The sequence below is a fragment of the Anabas testudineus genome, chromosome 3 (assembly GCF_900324465.2).
Source record: "Anabas testudineus chromosome 3, fAnaTes1.2, whole genome shotgun sequence".
Classification (NCBI taxonomy): domain Eukaryota; kingdom Metazoa; phylum Chordata; class Actinopteri; order Anabantiformes; family Anabantidae; genus Anabas; species Anabas testudineus.
In genome coordinates, this window is record NC_046612.1 from 5,176,999 (window position 1) to 5,199,160 (window position 22,162).

The 22,162-nt window shown below is 38.8% G+C and overlaps 1 protein-coding gene across 1 annotated transcript in view; it reads left to right on the top strand.

Moving 5' to 3' along the window:
* The window catches only part of LOC113174926 (CUB and sushi domain-containing protein 1-like), a 330,106-nt gene that overhangs the window by 256,608 nt on the left and 51,336 nt on the right, over positions 1-22,162 (top strand). The window contains exons 33-45 of the mRNA XM_026379140.1: positions 7,360-7,476; positions 7,596-7,709; positions 9,457-9,552; positions 9,709-9,912; positions 10,293-10,417; positions 10,522-10,618; positions 11,560-11,664; positions 15,864-15,982; positions 16,395-16,464; positions 17,337-17,453; positions 17,863-18,072; positions 20,286-20,474; positions 20,830-21,007. Of these exons, the coding sequence (XP_026234925.1) occupies positions 7,360-7,476; positions 7,596-7,709; positions 9,457-9,552; positions 9,709-9,912; positions 10,293-10,417; positions 10,522-10,618; positions 11,560-11,664; positions 15,864-15,982; positions 16,395-16,464; positions 17,337-17,453; positions 17,863-18,072; positions 20,286-20,474; positions 20,830-21,007 (1,741 nt within the window). The remainder of the gene's footprint in view (positions 1-7,359; positions 7,477-7,595; positions 7,710-9,456; positions 9,553-9,708; positions 9,913-10,292; positions 10,418-10,521; positions 10,619-11,559; positions 11,665-15,863; positions 15,983-16,394; positions 16,465-17,336; positions 17,454-17,862; positions 18,073-20,285; positions 20,475-20,829; positions 21,008-22,162) is intronic.

Here is a 22,162-nt window from a genome sequence, read left to right on the forward strand (position 1 = left end):
AAATACACAAACTACACACATACCTCTTAACACTGTGCAAAAGGCTCCAGTGAAAACAGTTTAATAATGTCTGAGACACTAAGAAAGGAGACGATGGTAGAGAATAAAGATGATATTATTGTAATTAGAGTAAAACCAGCAATGGGAAAAAACAGGTACAGCCACCTGTAGATTTATCAGCTACTCAAGGAACTTTAGATCTGGAAAGTTCTGTCATAGACTGTTTTAAACTGATAACAGAAATATTTCCAGATTGAGATTAATATTAAACGTACTCGCACATCCAATGGTCACATTGAATCAAATTCAATGCACTTAATAAATTAAAAGTACCTGCTGTCACTAATCAGCTATTTAAACCATTAGTTAACCAATCAAAACAATATTTATTAAAGGTGTTTGATAGGACCAATACGCCGTGTGCTTATTAAGCCGTGTGCTTATTATTATTATTATTATTATTATTATTATTATTATTATTATTATTGTTATTATTATTGTTATTGTTATTGTTATTGTTATTATTTGGATGAGCTGTTGTTTTTTCACAGTACAACAGACCTGACTTTGCTTTCTGGCCCTGTCTCTTCCCTACTATGATCTAGATACAGGGACTCATCTGCTGAGATTTCCATCCCCTGCACTATAGGACAATTCACATAATCAAAGCAGAACAATTTAACTAAATCCAGTCCTACCCAGTAATCTTGCTCTTTTCCTCCCTCGGCTCGTATTGCACATTGAATTTTCTCACCACATAGTTAGGGAAGTTTCTGTGTCTGTCTGACTCTCTATCTTTGGGCAGCTCCTGGGGCTTTTAGACCAAACTCATTAGACAGGGTGAGACCTCTTTAAATAATACATCTCCTCTTACACTCCCTCTGTCTCCTCTCTTCTTCCTTTTCATCTCACCCTCACATATTCCCCTTTCTCCTCCTCCTCTGTCCTTTTCTCTATAGTTACTTCTCACTCTTTCTCTCTTCCTGTTTTTGTATCCTCTCTCTCTCTTATTCTATCTTCCTCCCACCTCCTCTGTCTGTGTCTGATTTACTCTGTATTTTTCTCTCACTGGTTCTCTCTGGATCTCTCCACTTCTTGCTCTCTCTCTCTCTTTTTAGACACACACACACACACACACACACACACACACACACACACACACACACACCTCCCATCTCAAACCGCTCTTTTATTGGTTTCCATGGTAACTAAGAGCTGGTGCGAGAAAGAAGGAATTCTCCGTGACTGTTGATAGGGGTGTGTGTGTGTGTGTGTGTGTGTGTGTGTGTGTGTGTGTGTGTGTGTGTGTGTGTGTGTGTGTGTGTGTGGAAGAGACACAGAGGTAAAGTGGGAAAAAGACGTAGCTATTACAGAGTGCCTCCTAGAGGCAGTTTTTACACACACACACACACACACACCACTCATGCTTATACTTGAATGCCCAGTCTTTACATATATTACTGGTCTGCAAATGTACAGTTTAGCAAACATCTCAGATTCACAGAGGTGGAACTGTCTGTGCTCATATAATGAAGGCCTAAAGGAACTTTATTTCATTAATTAGCTGAGGTTATATCATCGATTGACCACACTGACATATATTTTTATTAGTCTAACATTCTCCTATTGACTCAAGACTTAATAGCAATGCTCAGTGGGGGTGTGTATTTTGAGGATGTTTGTGACAGCAGACCAGACACCGATTCCATCAGTGCAGCAGAGTCCTGCCACACATTTAAAGAAAGTAGAAATTACTAGAACTAATTAGTAAACTAATTACAGAATTAAAACTGTATTTCTGTATGTATAATATTTTTTTTGTTTTACTGATAAATTTGTTTTGTAGCAAGGTTAATTATGTTAACTTTATCATGAATCAATTCAGTGTTTTTTTGTTTTGTTTTTATTTTTGTTCTTATATTTTTTCATCCTTGTTACAACATTGCAAGTTTTGTTTTCGCATATTACAGTTTTCACATTACCTTCAATATGAAAAACTAATTCCCAGTACTGTAAATCCTCAAAAAACGCAGCGCCACAAACACATTCTGTTGTTGAAATTTTTTATTTTGCAATTTGAAAGCAGCAGCTCCTGTCTGTAGCTGCTGTAGCTAGCAAAACCACTTTATTTCTGTCATTATTTCTTGGTGAGCGTAAACTCTTGATTCCTTTGTCTACATAAAACGATGACTCAAAAGTCTTTTTTTTAGAGTAATCTTATTTTTGAAAAGTCACTATAACTCCTGGCAGAAATTCTACACAAGATTAAACTTTAGGACATCTCAGAAATCTTGTCCTGTACTCTCACTACCATCCCAAAGCCTGTGTCGCTGTGTGTGTGTGCGAGGAAAAGGAAAGTGAGAAATAGACACACAGTTAGAGTTAGGACTACACAAGTAAGTGTATGTGTGTGTATTCTTGTGTATGTGTGGATGATCAAAGCGCATGGATGCGTGAGAGAAAGAGAGTGACTTGCATGCATTTCTGCATTTATTTCTGTGTGTGTGCACAAGAGAGAGAGTATGAGTGATCAAAGCACATGTGTTTGAAGGGTTTTGCAAAGGCTGACACCTGAGCCTAGAGAAGCACCACTGGGGGATTGTGAGTACAGTAGATCAAGACAAGACCTCTAGACCAGAGGGTTTGAATGCAGCAGCACAACAAAAATCAATCTAAAAAATATCAATCAATATCAGTGTGAGGGATCAGACGGCGTGGAAAGAAAGAAGGTGATGGCTCTGAAGCTTTAGGAAACAAGAAGAAAGGAAGGAAGGATAGGAGTGGGGAGGAGGAGGATGAGTGGGTGGGAATACAACTGTCGAGCAAAGGAGTAGAAACTAAACCAGGTTTTGCTGTATTTTTCATTCTAGGCATGTAAATCGGTCTAAGTTCAAAAGCTTTAGCAAAGCATACTGGGCCAGTCTTAATGCCCACACTCATGGTCTCATAGACTTTGACATGTGTTCCCGATAAGTCAGCAGGGGCTCAGGGCTGTCCCACTGTGAAATTGGAAAGTGCTTGGTGCTCTCTGGTGGACTTTTTGAGCCCTTTATACAGTTTCCACCAGACTGAAATGCTAACAACTTTGCTTGGGGGAATTACCCTCCAGGGGAGGTCCAAAACCATTGAAAAATAAATGTTGAAGGAGCTAATAATTAATAACATTTAGGCTATTATTTAATTTTAAATATGAATATGAGCAACAGTCAATTTTATTCAACTAAAATCACATTCTCACATCTTGGGGGCCACTGACAGGCCTATGACCCACGCAACTTATTAATTCACCAAGTGCTGTCCCATTTCTCATACATCATTTTCAACCTTTGCACCTTCCTGCTCTCACATTTCCTATGAGCACAGAGGTGATGATAATTAAAGTCTGTTAGGGATCACGGCTCATACTGTGGGTGGGTGATGCCATTTGGGACAGGGACACATTAGCAAACAAAAGAGGACAAGAGAAGAAGCTAGAAGAGATGAGAACAGAAGTGATAAGAGTTCAGTGTGAGTGTGTATGTTGGGGTCAATGACATTGACAGATCTGTTTGTTAATGCTGCTTTCTACACACACACCGACACACAGCGCATAAAACAAGCACATAGACTAATTTCACTGACCTCAACCAGCTTAACATGCATTATAAATGTGCTCATGCCCATATGGGGCATATGCACACAAGGTTTGTAACTCTCTTGGGGGTGCTGAAGATGGATCAAGCTGCTGTTAGGTCTTCTTCTTGAGGGTCATGTAACGGCAGCAGGGATTAATAGGCTTTTTAAAATTGCAGCACGCTGATACAGGAGATCGCACACTGTGCTGTAGCTCAGCACCACATAAATCCATTCAGAAAAGTTTTTATCCTGCTGGGTTGTTGTCAAAAGGAAGGAACGAGTCTGAAGAGGGTGCAGAAAAGTACCATCTGGGGTATAATAAAAACATGCACCACTATATTATAACCCATTTCCAGATTGTTCTACAAGCTTTTAATGTGACATATTATTAACAAATGCCGTTAGATTCTGTACAGATATTTTAAGAATTTTACACAAAAACATCAAAACTAATTCTGTCTCAGAATGAACTACTAATGAACTTTACACTGTAACATACTGCCTTTAGGAACTGGAGCTCCCTTCAGGAGCTCTAAAGTCCTCTCTCCTGCTCGGCGTTTATGTTCTACTAAACTATCTGCCAGCAATATAAATAAAAGCATTACAGGGTTTGCATTTCTCTCTAGCCTCTTTGGTATAAATAGAGTGGACAAAAGCATAGAAGCACCTGTCAGTATAATGCCATCCAACTCAACCACGTCATAAACTACATTATCCAAAATTATGATTGTAATTGAATCAACACCTCTCTAAAACTGTCATGACAAAAATTTTTATTATCACCTTTATGAGGGGATGATTTAGTGCAGGGCTGTAGTTTTAGACTGCATTTGTTTTAAATAATTATACCTAGTAAACTGCCAACTGAGTGAATATTTCTACTTGACACGTAACAGAATGGAAACGATGATAGACGTTTAAAATGTGTTTATTGATGAAAGACGCTGGACTGTCTTCCTCTTCTTGACAGTCATGATAAAGATTAAAAGTAGAATTTGAAAGAAGAAATGTTCCTAATGAATGTACAAAGTTCAGGTTGAACGTCTGGATGGAAATGATGATAGACATTTAAAATGTGTTTATTGCTGAAAGATGTGAATTGACAGCTTCACTAGGGAAATAAATGCAGAGGAAAATCTTTCTAATCAGTGTAAAGTTCAAGATTCTTTTTGTCAATCAAACCCACAGTTAACACGGCTCCTACACTTTTTATACTTGGTTTAGCATTACAGTGTTGTGGGTAAGGGTGGTGGTGTAAGTGAAGGTTTGGTGGACTGAGGTGTGCTGCAGATAGTAGTTGACACTTTTGTCCACATCCATACAGATTATAGGTGCACAAAACATGAGAAACACGTTTATTAACCGTGATAATTAAAAATTTTGAAATCGCTGCATATTCCAATCAATCATGTTACAAGCATTATTGACAGCAGATAGTCAGGAGATTAGATTTTAAGTGGACTTTATGAATGCCTTTTATTTTTAAATTTTTTATTTAATTTTCTACTAGTGTAATGTCCCTCCTTGTGTGTGAATTTCTCCATCATGTTTGTGGGTTTATCTGAATCATGCTACCAGTAACAATAAAGTAAAAGTGACTGATCACTGTAACGGATCAACAAAGCCAGCAAAGTTCTGTGAGCTGTAGTGTTAGTCATTATATTTTCATTCAAGTACTTTAAATGTGTCATTATTTTTTACAGTGTATCTACTAGTGTCATAATACAACAAATGCATGGTATGTTTTTGTTTATTTGCTGTAGAAATAATTGCTGCCACTAAAAGCATTTATGTTGTCAGTAGGTTAATATTTTGAGAGTATCGTCTTTGATTTCCACCAAACCAGGATGTCGTGTCAGTTTCTGTTGCTTTCTTGTAGCAAGGGTGCACAAAGCCCAGTACCCAGTATCTCATATATTTAGAGCTTTGCACTTGGTTGAGGGTAAAGGACTCTTGAATATTTTAGCACTAATCAAGTACTATACTGTACTACTACTGTATGCAACAAAGCTTTTCAGCCACAAGGGTCCAAGTGATATTTGAGGGCGACATGGATTTTCTGCTAAACTAAACAACTTTTGAGTCCACTGCAGTCAGTTGGGCTTTTGAAAAAAACATATAAGAAGAAACAGATTATAACAGTGATAAGCTCACCAGCTTCGAGTTTAACGGGCAATGCTCCCTGCAGCGGGGGAAAAAATGTAAAAGGAGGCATTATTAAAAAATGAATGCTTCATTTCACTACAGTCCCTCTAAATGATTGAAGTAACAAAGTATGTGAAGCTGTTGGGCCACTGTTGGCAGGAATGTTGCTTTCTGTATTTCTGTATTGGTGCCTCAGTTCTGCAGTAGATGGTGTTGTCCATTAGGCTTTGTATCCTGCAAACAACACAATGACAGTAATACATAAGTGCTGACCTTAAGCTTAAGCTTAAACTACATACTAAAGTAGTCACTGTTTAATCACACATTCAATTTGGAGTAACACAATAAAGCATCATTGTCCAAATGAACTATATGTAGTGACTGCAGTGTTTATAGTGGCCGTATCCATTCATTTTCTATATCCATTCATACTGTCTGTAGTATTCAGAGTTGTAGGATGTACTGAGACTTGTTCTAACCCCGGGACCAGTCACTGGTCTATCACAGCACTAGCATGTGGAGACAAGCTTTCATCTCAAAATTGAATAGTGAATAATGAATTCTGTAGGAGTCATTCAAATGAAATCAAAGGATATGGAAAGAATGCATTTTAACAAACAACTGACCAGACCAAAAAGCAATATACAATACACTGCAACAAACCATGCTGATACAAAAACACTTGAGTAGAGATCTGAAAAATTCTTATTGATAAAAATTTCTGAAAACCAAAAATTGCTGAAACCAATTACGGACCGTTATAGGGGAGGAATTCATGTCGGCCAGAGCACTTAGCTGCATACGATCAACACCTTAACAATGCCAAGTGTACATTTTATATTTACAGCATATATTAAATATATAGGTAAAGTAAATTAATTGATAATTGATTGGTATTAGCGGAGGCTTTTAGTTTTAGGTCATTTCTTAGATGATTACTTTTTGAAATCCCAGGTACATTATAGCCACATACTGTTGTAATTGCCAGAAAGTCACCAAAATGCATCAGAAACTTCATAAGCATCAGTTTGAGTTCAAGCTGAATGTCCACAGAGCCTGTTTGGAGTTATTAAATTTTTTATATAGTATACTGTGTTCATCTTCTGCTTTTTCTTTAATACTGATTTTTATTTTGCAAGCACTTCAGTGCGGCTCCCTTGCACAGCTTTAAATCATGTGTACCCTGTGTCTGCTAAGATTTCTATAGAATATATTGTAGGTTAATTAAATTCTCTCTCTTGCTATCTCAACCTTCTTTTAATACATCTGCACAAATCTGCGCCCGCTCTTTAAAGATGAATAATTTCCCACACATGGCCCTTGCAAATTGTGTGAACGTTATTAAGTACAGGGGATCCACACTTACAGTATATCTTCCTGCCATTTGCACAATTTTCCCCTAAATGGATATGCAGAAAGAGTGGGGCACTTTACAGATTTCACAGAAGATGCACCTTTAGTAAACAGGGAAAGTGCCCTTCCAGACTGGTGAATCTGTTTGAGAATAATATGAATGTCTTTAAGAACAGAATGCGTCTGAAATGAGGTGCAAAAGGCTCTATGAAACAGGCCTCAGACACTCTCTCTCTTTTTCTATAGCTCCGTGCGGAGGACAGTATGGCGGATCTGAAGGAGTTGTTTTGTCTCCAAACTACCCTCTAAACTACACTACAAGACAGACCTGCACCTATTACATCACTGTGTCCCCGCAGTTTGGTAAGTTAATAAATGGTCACACCCTGCATGCTTAAAGTTGATGGTGTAATTGAAGCATCAGCACAAAGTCATTAAATTCCTATTTATTTATGACACATTCTCTCTTCTGTTTGTTTCAGTGGTGTTTGGTCAGTTTGCTGTTTTTCAGACAGCAATGAATGACTCCGTAGAGCTTTTTGATGGAGCCAATGAGAATGCTCGATTGCTTAGCTCCCTGGCTGGTTCACATTCAGGTGAGTCTCCCAGCAGCAGAAGGAAGGCTCTATGGTCATACTTCCATAAATAAAATCGTCTGTTTTATCATTTATGACCTATCACGTCATGACAGTTTTAAATAGCTGACGTTTGTTTCTAATGTTTTAAAGTTTTGCCCTGTTTTTCTTTTTTTGTTTGGGATCCTGAGCACATCTTGGAAAGAGAAAAATAATGATATCGTCTGTAAGAAAGCAGCTCCTGGGAGCTGTAGAACACTGCACCAGTGGTCGTTATCACAATTTATTTGACAGTGATGTATTTGGTGAAAATCCATTATGGGTTATCTTTACAAGAAGAAATCAGCGGTGGAAAGCGTTTCACTGGTTTCATACAATATACAGTTACTCTGATAGTCTTTAACACAATCCTCCCCAGATTTCCCCATCCTGTAACTTTGAGTCATCCCAGCTCGGCAACTTTTTGAGTCACTACACATTAACATATTCAGCATGGATGGAGACTGAGCAGTGAGGCAAAATTGATGTATGCAGGTGACATACTATGAAGAATGAAATGTGAAGAAGTATTGATTAATATAGCTGTTGGCAAAATGTGCTCATGTTGACGTTGGAGTTTTGTGTTCTTCTGTTGTATGTCATGGCCAGGGGGCATGCTGCAGGGGAATCCCACTGGAATTGACATTTAGTTTCTTTCAGTAGAAACGAGGGTTTTAAATATTTTCTCTGTTTGTTCTGTTGGAGAACGATAAAGCTATTTATTATACCACAACTGTCAATAAAATTATCGTTTTAATAGTCTGCTATAAAGCAGTTGGATGTTGACAACAAAAAAGCTCATGCAGAGATGTGGTGGTTCACTAGGGCATTTTATCCTGTGCAGCACCAAGGTTTACGTTTTTATTTTGTGTTCTTTTAGATGTTCCTTCACACAGAGAAGGATCAGTATGATTTTTCTCGAGGAGTATGTGACAGTTTTTGTTTGGTTGAATATAGCTGCACATTATGCAACTGTTTATTTCCAACCACTATCTATCTAAGTTAGTTCAAAGGAAAGAGGCCAGTTTATATAATGTAGAATGGTTGGCTTATTCGTTAAAGTTAATTTGGGTTTGAAATTCCCCTTTTGGCTAAAACTGGCAGCAAACAATAAAACACACCAGCCTTTACAAAGTAATGTTATCTGCATCATTACCCTATCACACGCACGTATAAAAGCATGCACACACACAAATACACGCACATAGACAAACAGCTTTGCAGCACATTGTTCCAGCTAACTGACTGATTATGCTGACACACAAACACATTAACACACACACCAGACTTACACATAGGCACAGAGCTAATGATGGTTCTAAATGTCAGCCACACCAGGCCATGTTTTTCTCATTTATCACTGTTACTTTATTTGCCTGTGTATGTGTGTGAGTATCTAAGTTTCTGTGTGTATGTGCCTGTGAGTTGGTGTGTGCACGTGTTTGTTTTTGGATTCTTGTGCTTCTATATAACGCATTTTACCACAAGTAAAAAATAAAGAGGAAATACTGCTGAGTACCAAGTTGTTGATCTAAACCAGTACAGTATAGATGGTAATATGTTCATATGGAAACACTGCATTTTATGTTCTGTGTCTAAACTCTAAAGTGAGAAATGCATAACAACATGAAAATCTAGTTTTGTGTTTCCAGGATAGACAGTTGAACTGTTTTAGCATTAGCATTCATCCTGAAATCATTGTGTGTGTCTGTGTGACTGTGTATCCCAGGTGAGACATTGCCATTGGCAACTTCCAATCAGATCATGCTGCGGTTCAATGCTAAGAGTGGCCAGTCAGCTAGAGGCTTTCACTTCGTCTACCAAGGTAACTCTCACATTGTTTCTCTCTCTATCTCTAGTTCCCACTTATGCAATCACACACAATAAATTGCATTCAAATCAAGTCTCTCTACTGATAACTATATTTCTGTTTTCCTCGTCTAATTCTTCTGATATTATTTGATTATTGTCATTGTTGCAGCTGTGCCCCGCACCAGTGACAGTCAGTGCAGTTCAGTGCCAGAGCCTCGGTACGGCAGACGCATCGGTTCAGAGTTCTCAGCCGGCTCTATAGTTAGGTTCGAGTGCAGTCCTGGGTATCTCCTGAAAGGATCCAGTGCTATCCATTGCCAAGCTGTCCCAGGTGCCCTTGCACAGTGGAATGCAACAGCACCAACCTGTATAGGTAAGGTTTGCTGATACCCCGCCATGCACAGAGAATGGAACCAGCTAACATACTCAAAGCAGCTCCAAAGAAGTAATCAGTGCTCTGGCTCCTTTTTGAAGAGTTAGGATTTTGACATTCATTCCTACAAACTAAATGTATGCCTGCGTGAAATCTCTCTCTGCTGAGAGCAAGCCTTTTGCAACAGCAACTGTCACCTCAGTTTATATCATAAATAATGTTTGTTATCATATTTTCTCTCTCTGGCTCCCTGTGGTGGTAATTTGAACACCATATTGTCCTCGAGTATACAGAGCTATATTCCAACAAACTGTCCTATCTGTTAGCTATTTAGTTCATAAATTTTGCCAAGAAATCCATATTTTATGTCTTAATTCTAGTTCCCTGCAGTGGCAATTTGACTGAACGTCGTGGTACAATACTGTCTCCTGGCTATCCTGAACCCTACCCAAATAGTCTCAACTGTTTGTGGAGAATCCATGTCAGTGAAGGAGCTGGAATACAGGTACAGATATATACACAGTATATGCACTGTATTTCTAGCAACTCTGGAGTATGCACATAAACATTGAAGCTATTATTAACTTATTTTCATTGTTTGCTATTTAGATCCAAGTGATAACATTTGCTACTGAGCACAACTGGGACTCTCTGGAGATATATGATGGAGGAGACATGACAGCTCCTAAATTAGGGTCATTTTCTGGTATGACAATATGCTCACAAATAAACACAAACTTGTGCACGGACACCCATACACAAAGATGGATGAGATATGACAGCTCCCAAACTATAGACACACACATACTTTATAGACTGACAGACATACAGACACACACAAGATCTGTGATGAATTAGATACGACAGGTCTTAAACTATAGATACACACATCACACATACACTGGGAATCTATGATAGATGGGTTGTAATAATATGATATATAGCTTAAATAAAGTGTTTTTAAAACGTAGCATTCTCCTAATTTCCAGGCAGCCAGTAGGAGGAGGAGAAGCGTGGAGGAAGGGAGACAGGGAAAAACTTTATCACGAGGTTGAGTGAAGGGTGAGAAGGAAAGAGGGAGAGAAAGAAGACAGGGAGGGATAAAGAATGATCTAACCTTTTACAATCTCCCAGCGGAGTTTCCCCTGTGACCTGCCCCAAGCACATACCTGTCAGATACCTATCACATATAAAACATGCCACCCATAGGGCAACACACACTCACACATACACACACACACACAAATTACTGTGCCCTTCTCAAGACGGCACACCAGGGAGCTGCCCACCATAACCACAGTGATCTGGTGTTGGCCACTGAGCAGCTTCACTGGGGCAGAAGAGGGTTGCTTCACATAAGGACACTAAAATGCTAGCTGTCCATAGAGGGCTGGGGGTCATTCACCTTCCCTACACATAATTTCCCAGCTGGTCTGAGAATTTAAACAAGATATATGGTCAAACGATTGAAAATATTGCTATTTACAGTATATGTGCATTTATCTATATACATACATACATATGTAAGTGTGTATATATAATAATTTATGTCTACCTACATACCCAGTGTTGTTACATAAACATATATAGATTATATATATATATTTTTATTAGAATTTCTCTGATATTGTCTCACATCTTTTACAGGAACCACAGCTCCTGCTCTGCTCAACTCAACGTCCAATCAGCTCCTTTTGCACTTTCAGAGTGACATAAGCGTGGTGGCAGCAGGATTTCACCTAGAATACAAGAGTAAGTTAAGATGGATAGGTTGTTGGCAGAAAACCCACAAATGTATACAAGCACACACAAAGTCACACACACACACACCGCTGCGGCAAAAACTTCAACATCAAATAACAAGAGTCAGTGACCTGAACTGGTACTGCCTGAAAGCATACACACATACCGTGAGGCACACTAGAGTATGTGTATGAACGCACACACATTTTTTTGTATGGCAGTCATTGTGAGGACACTCATTCACATAATTCATTCCCTAGCCCCCTACTGTTGTGTTGTACATGCTAATCTACTATGTATTAATTTTAAATTTATCACGTGTACTGCCTTACCCCAACCCTACCCTGCCTCACCCTACACTTTACCCTAACAAAACCTAACAAAGTCTAACACCCTCCCCTTTGTGAGCACTGGCTAAAATGTCCTCACTTTATAAAAATGTCCTCAGTCCAAAGGTTAAAAATTCATGATAGTCATACACACACGCACACACCTACAGGGATGTAAACAGAAACACATAAACTCTGACACATACATACTCAGTGCTTTAGCTTATTCCATACATAAGTCCAAGAGAAAGGCCCACACACATAAATATGTAGTAGATGGACATAGGTATAGACATGGGTATTAACATCATACATTTAAACGCATACACACCTGTCTGGGCATGGTTGTGCTTTTCAGTCCTTTGTAGTTGTTTTAGCTTAGAATCACTTCTAGATCAATGAACATGTCCCCTTTTGTGAGTATGTATGAGAGTTTTAGTGTGTGTGTGTAGATGATTGGGCACATTTGTAGCTTCATGGTTTTTATTTTTGCTGGTGTGTGTGTGTGTGTGTGGTCTTTGTGCTGACATGCCATCACTAGGAATAAAACCTGGAAGAATGGTCACTTCTGTGGACAGTATATTATTATTATTTTTTGTTTCAGTGTATTTTTAGATGTGATTATCTAAATGTCATGTTCTCAGTGTGGCTTTTATTAGTGGGTGCACCTGATCCAAACCCACATGTGACTAAAATGATGTGTGCGTATGTGACACTTAAATTAGAACTGGGTCCCCTCATACACAGTATCATACATAATCCTCAGGTAAAAATGAGATTCAGTGTGGAACAAGCCACTTGTTCTATTTTCGTTTTTTCATTTATTTTGCTCAGGACTGCAACACATATATTACTGAGTTGAGGGCAGTGCAGGTGGTAGTCTGCATTTTTTGGCTTTTCTTAAGTTTGCTAGTTTCTATAGTGAGAACTTTTTAGTTGACTCTGTGCAAGCAGGCAGTTGGGATTATAAGTCCTCACTGGTTCATTCTTTCTCTCAAATAGAAAATGGAGACAGGCTGGTGTTATGCTGGGTAGGCTCCTATCGTAATACCGTAGGTCTTAGGTTCTGAGCAGACTTGGTATCAGTTTTGATCACAGGGTGTATCATAATCCGAAATGCAATCAAAACATGTGTGTTGCTGCTCTTTTTGATCATTGGCTGTTTGTCAGTTGATGGTGCATCTGCCAGTGTTGGCAGCTTGGAGAGACCTCCCTGTTTACAGTAGATCTGTATTTTGGATCAGGTTGTCGGGTCGGTCTCCCAGTATCCCTCTCTGATCATGTATATATATTTAAAACTATGCAAATATAGTACGTACAGTGTATGTATGCTAATGCATATGCAGCAACAGAGATATGTAAAGTAGGCTAACAGAGAGAAACACAGTTTGTCTGTTGGCTATATTATAAAAAATAACCATCTGTTCCTGGTGTTTCTGCCTTTGTGTGTAGGTAAATCTCTGCTATTACCTGGCAAAGCCAGCACAATACTTGTCATTTCATTGCCAGCTAGCAGGCTATTTGCTGTTATCATGGAAACCAGTCCAAATACATCATGCTGAGCACTGAAGTTTCTCCAACTTCACCTTCAAAAAAATACTTTACACCACCATAATAGCTCTTGCAGGTCTCAGATGGTATTTTTGCTTACATCAAAAGGGTTTGTTCCAAGTTTGTCTGAGAGTTTTTTTACAAGAGGTCTGGTCACAAAATAATCCACAAACTTTTTTTTATGAAACACCTAGTGAACTTATATGTTCAACAGGTGATAAGAGCAGAAACACAAAAAATATTATTTGAGTTAAGTTGGTTGTTCTGATTCTTCTTCTGAGCAAATAAAAGCAACTAGTATTACATTTAAAGTATATTTAAACAATAAGTTCTACGTAATACTGATGACTCGATGATTCACTTTGAATAACTGTCAATAGTGGTAAAAAGCAACTTGACACATTTACTCAAGCCCTTTATTTAAGGACATGTTGTTGTAGTTGTGTCTCACCTGAGTTGTCACACTTGTGAACTGCTTACTTTAGCTGTTAGTTAGTTTGCAGATGTAGACACCAACACAAACTGTTAATGTGATGTATTATTATGAATGAAGCCACTTGGCAGACGAGAAAGTAGCTAAAATTAGCACCCAGAAATAGTGATGTTTACACATAAAGGTGTCAGAAATTACAATCTAGTGATATACATGTTTCTAAAATGAACCATTCTTTAGTAACAGTCACAAATGAGCCTATATATTTCACCAGCTGCCATTATTACTACAGAAGAGCCTACAGTTACTGCTGGGTATTATGTTAACATTTGGTACTTTAAGTTTATTTCTTTTGTTAGAAATATGTTCCAACACTCCAAAACCTGAATCCTCTAGTGACACAGACTCATTGAACAACACGACCATCAGACTGAGATAGTCACTAGTAAAGGTTTTGGAGCAGTTATTTCTGGTTGATTAGTACATTTTATTTTATTAATTATTGTAATTTCAAAACGACAAATACTTACTTACAACTATTTTTAAGGCACTGTCACAACAGATTTAATGTATTGATCTTTCAATGTTCTGTCTTCTGTTTTCTGCCATGTTTCCTGTCAAACAGAAAAAAAAAACCCATCACTGCTAAAAATGACATCACTTGTTTTCGTATATTTTACCAGCTGCCAGATTTAGCCACATTACACACACTATTCTCTACTGTTTAGCTATGCCTCTACTAAAGGTGTTCAGCGCAGTAGTAATGTGGTAGTTTGCATAAGTGCAATCATCTTCCTAGGACACGTGAATGATTGTGGTGATGATGTTCTCGTCATTTTAAGCTGACTAAAGGGCCTTTCTTCTAAAGGGCAGAGTGAGATATCTCCCTCCCTTGTCTCATCTCAAATAAACTGAAACAGAAGTATAGTAAATCCAGTCAGTTAGACTTAAATGCTGACACTGTCTAGTTGTAGTCTAGTGGGGAGGTTTGTGAAACTGTCAGCATTTTACAGAGCATCACTGCTCCCTCTTAAACATGGAAAAGAGGAAGTTTGCTAGCACAAAGAGCAAACGACAGAGAGAGAGAGATGGTCAGCCAAATGGAGTAGTTTCATTGATCAGTTGTCATGACAGCCTGCTGATGCTCTGCTTAATAATACACTCTGAGTGCATGGGTGTGTGTCTTCAAGTCACGGTCTCATGCAGCTTTCTCACTTGTGCTCTGTCTAAAAAGTCTGCCTCGTCCCTCTCTGCAAACACACACACACTCATGCAACAGTCACTCATGTACACACACTCACAAATGTCATCCACTGGGCCTGGACCACCTGGATGTGTGTGTGTTTGTGAGCTCAGTGGGAGCACATCGTTTTGCTGGTAGGAAGGTAGATAATGAACCAACAAGACCAGACATGCAAAGACACACACACACACACACACACACACACACACACACACACACTCCTCTTTCTCTCTCCCTTTTCCACCCCTGTGTTGCTATGGAAACCGCTCTAGGGCAGTCTCCTGTGGAAGTTTCCAAGTGAAACACACAAACAGACACAAACACGCACACACACATACACCCCTACTGATGCTATTTGATAAAGGGCTGGCTGCTGTCAAACTTATTAAAGATGTGTTTAACCTTGATTGTTTTGGGAATACACAACCAAAGTCATTATGTTACCTTCACATATTTTTAAGCACATCTCAGAGTCTCCTGCCACCGCTGATGATAGACATGCTTTTGGATTGTACCAGCTGTCAATTCATAAAGAAGAACTTTAGCAGTATTTGTAAATCATCTTGCTGTGTTAGTTCTTCATCAAATTAATATTGCATTTTACTCTCATGTGCTCAAATAACTTTACTTTGCCTTTTTTTTTTTTTTCTAGCGGTTGGTCTCACCACCTGTCCAGAGCCAATGATCCCGGCCAATGGGATTAAAACTGGAGATAGATATATGGTCAATGAAGTTGTGGCGTTCACCTGTGAACCGGGGTACACATTACAGGTAATTAGAGCACACAAACTGCTCACTAAACACATTTAACATATTTACAGTATGTGTTTTTTACTTGGATGGTGAAGTTCTAGCTCTTCTTCACATTGGTACAAATCCCAGTTTTACCAGAAGCATATTGTGGTTGGTTTTGAGGTAACTGAAAGTTTGAAAACATCCAGAAGCAGACAGAATACTGCAAAACAAAACTTGTTTAAAGCTTCAAGCTGCAGTGTTTAACAGTAACAACATTTATGTAATGCTCTGACATGATGAAGTCATTTTGACAGTGCTCTCTTCTTTTTTCTTTAGCATTTTAGTTAAAATAGAAAGGAAAATACTGCTACTAATACAGTTTGACTTATATTATAGTTCATTAAAGCATTTGTTTCGTAAACCTAATCATTTGTATTATGACTTTCAGGGCCACTCTCACATTTCCTGCATGCCTGGGACTGTGCGTCGATGGAACTACCCACCTCCACTTTGCATAGGTAACATATACAATTACACTGCACTAATATGCACCTTAAACTAATAAACTGTGTAATGAATGATCGATCCACCAAATCAAACAAAAAGAAAATGTCCTGCAGGTGTGAGATCCACATTAAAAAATCCTGAATCTTAAAATCTTGTAAAGGATTTGTGGAAGTAAGCAACTTCTTGACTGGCATAGGGTCGGCAATCTATAAGATCAATATGCCTGCTGGGTACAAACAGAATTTTGTACTTGGTGCTTAGGACCAAGGCTTCCTTCCTTCCTTTTGCTATAGTGTTAAGGAAGCTTGATCACATTGATGTTTGTGTTTAAGCCTGAATAATTCAGCTCTTGGTGAAAACTTGTAGCAGGTCTGGAAAGCCAATTCCAGTTAAACTCAACCTTGACATGTCAGGACTAACTAAACTCAACCCTGCCACAGCACCTTTTTGTTAAGTGTCACATCCAACATTTCCTATTTCAGTCCGACATCTGCAGCATATCATGCCCAAATCTGTCAGTAGAAGCAAGTGTCATAAAATAAAAATGTCTGGTATGTTTTAAACATTTAGATTAGAATTTTCTAAACAATTGGATTTCATACATTTATAAACTAAATAAATAATAAATACATCAGACAAAATAGTAAAACAGTATTTATATATATATTTATAACAACTGTGGTTCTTTATATCACGTCTATAGGCCTAAATATGAGCCGCTTACAGGTGCTCAGTCCCCTTTTGTTGCTGCTTGTGACTGTATTTCTGCCTTTATGGCTTTTTTGCTGTGGCGTAACCTTCATTCTGTAAGTGATGATCTCCACCATACATTTCTCATGTGTTGCCTGTTTTAACGATGTGTTTGCTCTGCTTGTGTTGTCAGCTCGTTGCGGCGGGGTGTTGTCTGAGATGAGTGGTGTCATCCTTAGCCCAGGTTTCCCTGGCAACTATCCCGGCAACCTGGATTGCACCTGGCAAATCATGCTGCCAACTGGATACGGTAAGTATTATGGGATGGAATATCATTCCTTAAAAGTATGTTTCTTTTAGTGCATCTGTTGGTGTAGTTGGGGAAACACTGAGCCTATTATTTTTTTTAGCACACATTTTTTGCAGGATCAATTGTATGTGATTTACGGAAATAACAAAACAATTGGACAGAGCTTTGTTGTCATTGTTTCTGCTACTTGAGTAGTAAAAACAGATACCATGTTAATAATAATGTACATTACTCTTGGTTGTTGGACTGTTTTCATGTTCTGTGCACACTCTGAGAGGTGTTCTCAGATCCATTAAATTAAATCTACCTTTATATCTCAAAAGAAAAGATTTTGTTAAGTATCAAAATCACCTGTACTCTAATTCTCTAATACACTTCATGGTCTATCAATTACTTGTTTGTATTGTAGGAGCCCATATTCAGTTCCAAAACTTCTCTTCTGAAGACAACCATGACTTCCTAGAGGTCAGAGCTGGACCACAGCATAGCTCTGCTCTTATTGGACAGTTCACTGGCTCACAGATCCCACCCCCTCTACTGAGCACTACTCACCTGACGGTCATCCACTTCTATAGTGACCACTCAGAGAACCGTCCAGGGTTCAAACTTTCCTATCAGGGTGAGTGTCATTGACTAATTAAAGTTTGTTTCTAGGGCAAAGACTGCAGACACACAATGCCACAAATCTTGAGGTGTTACTTCTGGCAATTTTAACGTTTCTGCACAAGGGGGACACTGAGAGAACACACTGTATTTAACTGTTGAATTTCTCTAGACTTGAGGTTGCTCAAGAGAGTCAGAAAAAAAGTGGTCTATGCAAATGTTCTGAATAAATTAACACCCAAACCAAGTGGTCAAATTACAAAGAATCCCTTACTCCAAGAAATAAAGGATCGGATGAAAAGACATTGCTATAAGGTTTTGAGCTTTGATCCTTGGATGAGTCATGGTAAAGACTTAAAAAACTGTGGCCTTCCTCTCATCATTAAAAGAGATGGATTGTTAGTAAGCCCCCATGAGAGACTGGCATCATGTACATCGGGCTTACTTGTAGCCCTAAGTGCATCACTTCAAAGACACAAGAGATGCACTGTGGGCCCAGCATAACTGTAACAAGGCGTACTAACTTACACATAAACTAACCCACATTCACATGCATGTAGTCATTTTTCTTGTTTTTCTTCTAATTTGCAGTGACCATGTCCTCTAACAGTGCAGCCCTTGTCACTGCTAACTCCCACTGCAATGTTGGCACTGTGGTCGTGGATGTAGACATGTTTTCTCACACAGAGCTTCACCAGATACTATTTTCAACTGACAGAGAACATCTTTAGGCATGCAGTATGCAAGGATCATGATACTATTCTTCATAGTATTGAATGAACACCGTTGGCAGTGCTCCAGCCTGGATGCATATTTTCTCCCCTGCACCACTCAAAGATACAAACTCAGGTGCTGTTCTTAAGGTCTTGGAGGTTTAGGCTGAATAGTTGTGTGCACATCCACAAAACCCCAGTAGAGTACTGGTTGCCAAAAATCAGTATGAATACAATGTAGATGTACCCACACACGGATGTTTTGACCCAGGTGATTTGTAATTCCAGGTTTAGCGCTTGGCACATTGCAGTGTCTGCAACTGCTCCTCTACACATTAAATGTTCCTGTAATGCGTTGAATCCAACTCCTTGGTTGCTGTTTCACAGCTGCAAGTGTAGTTCTACAGTTTCCTCATTCCTGTTTAGTTTGTATATTCTCTCATAATCCATCGTTTTGTTCCAACCTCTGCTTTTCTATTCCTTGCTCATTTTCGCAATGTCTCTTTTATTAATATTTGTCTGTTGGGATGAAAATTAATGTTGTTGTTGGATGTTCTTAAGCAACCATTGTGATATCTTCCATATGAAAACAGACAGTCTATCCATAAATGTGGTGGTAACACTGTGTTCCTGCACAAATCCTGTGTCGTGATTGTGTTGTATGCAGTCCTCTCCTGTATCACAAACCCAGGAACTACCACCATGGACCTTCTTTCATTTCTTTTTGCACATTCTGCACCTCAGGTGATGTGTAGTGCTACAAGCTCAGTTTGTGTTGACCTGGTGCTGAGTGCTTGTTTTTGTGCTGCGAGTTGTTGTCCTTCCCTCCAGTCTTGTCTAGCAACTGGTATTCCAGTGTCAGCCACCTCTGCTTTCTGTCAATGGCACATTTAATTGAGGGGCTTGACTCGCCATGACACTCATGTAGAGAGAGACGTGCCCTAAATAGACCTATGTGACATTTTCTTAAGTAAGTGCTGGCATGACATGCATACATGTGGCAGAGAACCATGTGGGAGGAGATTAGATCTATTGATGCTGCTGCACTTTCTGCTGGTGGCCTCTGTGGATTTTTTTTGTCCATTAGCTACAGATGGTGGGAAAAAAAGTACAGTAAAGTAAATACAAGTAAATTGCATTTGTCATGTTCAAGCCACATTATGGTAAGGCAGCTACAGAATTGGAGGCTGTTATATTATATTATTATATTACTCTTATATATAAAATAAACTAATATACATACAAAATAAACGACAAATGTAGGAGAAGGAACACAAACTTCATCAAGGAAGCACTCTGAACATAACCATCCAAACTAGGCCTTTGTAAAAAGACCTGAGTAGCTGAGAATCTTTAGACATTTAGCTCTACTAATGTATTTATGAGTCTGAGTGTAACTATAAGTCTGCCAAAGAGCAGCTTATTGTATTTTCCTGACTCCTAACGATCTGGTAAATGTGAAATTAAACTATATTATTTTCTCGCTCACAGTAATTTCTTTTCATCTCTCTTTTAGCTTATCAGCTACAAAACTGCCAGGACCCCTTTCCTTTTGCCAATGGTGACATCATTAACAGTGACTACAGTGCTGGCCAGTCAATAACTTTTCAGTGCTACCCTGGTTATGTTTTGATCGGACACCCAGTACTAACATGTCTGCATGGACCCAACCGGAAGTGGAATAACCCTTTTCCACACTGTGAGGGTAAGAACAACCACTGAGTTCTTATATGATGGTTTTAAATTGTGTTCTATAATCAGAATAAAGTTTCACATGTTAGCCAGTTTATCTCCACCTACCACCAACTATACACCAACTGCAATGAGGGATTTCTTTTACCAATATCAAAAACCAGCACTGTGAAAAATTAAGTGTAAATATTCCTATGTCACATATACCGTGTTACATCTACTACTACTAATATTGATGGTAATAATTTTAATTCTCCCTGTGTAGAAGTTCAGCAGTCATTCTTACCTCCTGATCCTTCCAGGTCTAACGTGTTAGAAGAAAGTGAGAAATTTGCAAATAGATCATCTTATAACTCTGCTTTTTACAGCTCCTTGCGGCTATAATGTCACGGCTGAAAATGGGACCATCTATTCACCTCAGTACCCCAATGAATACCCCAACTCCCAAGATTGTAGCTGGCTCATCACTGTTCCCCACGGACATGGAGTTTATATCAACTTTACCTTATTGCAGACAGAGCCTGTCACTGATTATATCGCTGTCTGGTAAGTCTGGGTTTGCTCACATTTGAACCTACTTCCGCGCACACACATGTACAGTACAGGCAAATGCTTCTCTTCAGTGTCGCCCTTTATCCTGGGACTGATTGCATCACTGATGGCAAAGTCTTGAGTGTACTTGTATTATGTCTCCTCTTGCCTCACTAATAGGAAGGTAGTAAAGTTATATTAACTTTAACTTCTATTTTTGTTCATGTGTGTCTATCCCTCAAACACACAAACTCTTTTGGGATTTATTTTACTGTTGGTAATACAACCACTGATATTAATAGCATTTTATTCATTGCACTTGATTTCACTTTATGCTCTCGCTGAGGAAGTATATATCAATATATAGTAATGTGATATGATCACTCATTTTGATGCACACAAACCTATACAGCATAAGTTCCACAGCTCCATAGACAAATGCATACACATGTCTATGGAGCAGACTCTCCTGCTTTAATAATGGGATTCAGTGTGGAGGTAAGATCGCAATACAGGGAGTGTGAGAGTAATGCATTTACAATGGGACCACTGACCAATTCAATCTAACTCAGTACCATGGCCATACGCAGACCCGGAGAGGGCTCAGGAACTCTGGCAGTAATGATGAGATTCAGTGGGGAGTGGGAAAAGTAATGAAAGGAATGGTGGAGCTGGGTTCACAAATCCAAAGGGACTCTGCTGGATTTGACAAGTTCGGGTCAGTCCAAGAGAAAATTTTCACTTAATAATTTCAGTTTGCATTGTGTTTGCTGTCGAAACTAATATTGAACACAAAGAAAATTAACATTTAGTATGATTTTATCCACGTCATCATCTAGGGCTGGTTAAACAAAGAAATATTTTGGTGTATAGATGAGGGCAGGTTTTAATTTTCAGGCTCAAGAGTCAAGCTCTAGGGAGCGAGAAGTTGAAATGCAGGTAGGAAAGTAATATATTCTCAGTGAGAGACTACTCGCCTTCAATCTCACCAACTACCAGAGGTATGGATAAGACTTTGGAGAGGTGTGTTATCAAGTTATTTTGCAATTGCAAATTGATTTCAGTCATTTGTGTGTTTTTGGCACATTTCATTGTGAACAAAATTATAAAATCACATTCATGGATCCTAAGGTACCAAAGGACAGCTGTAATGAGATTAGTGCACACATG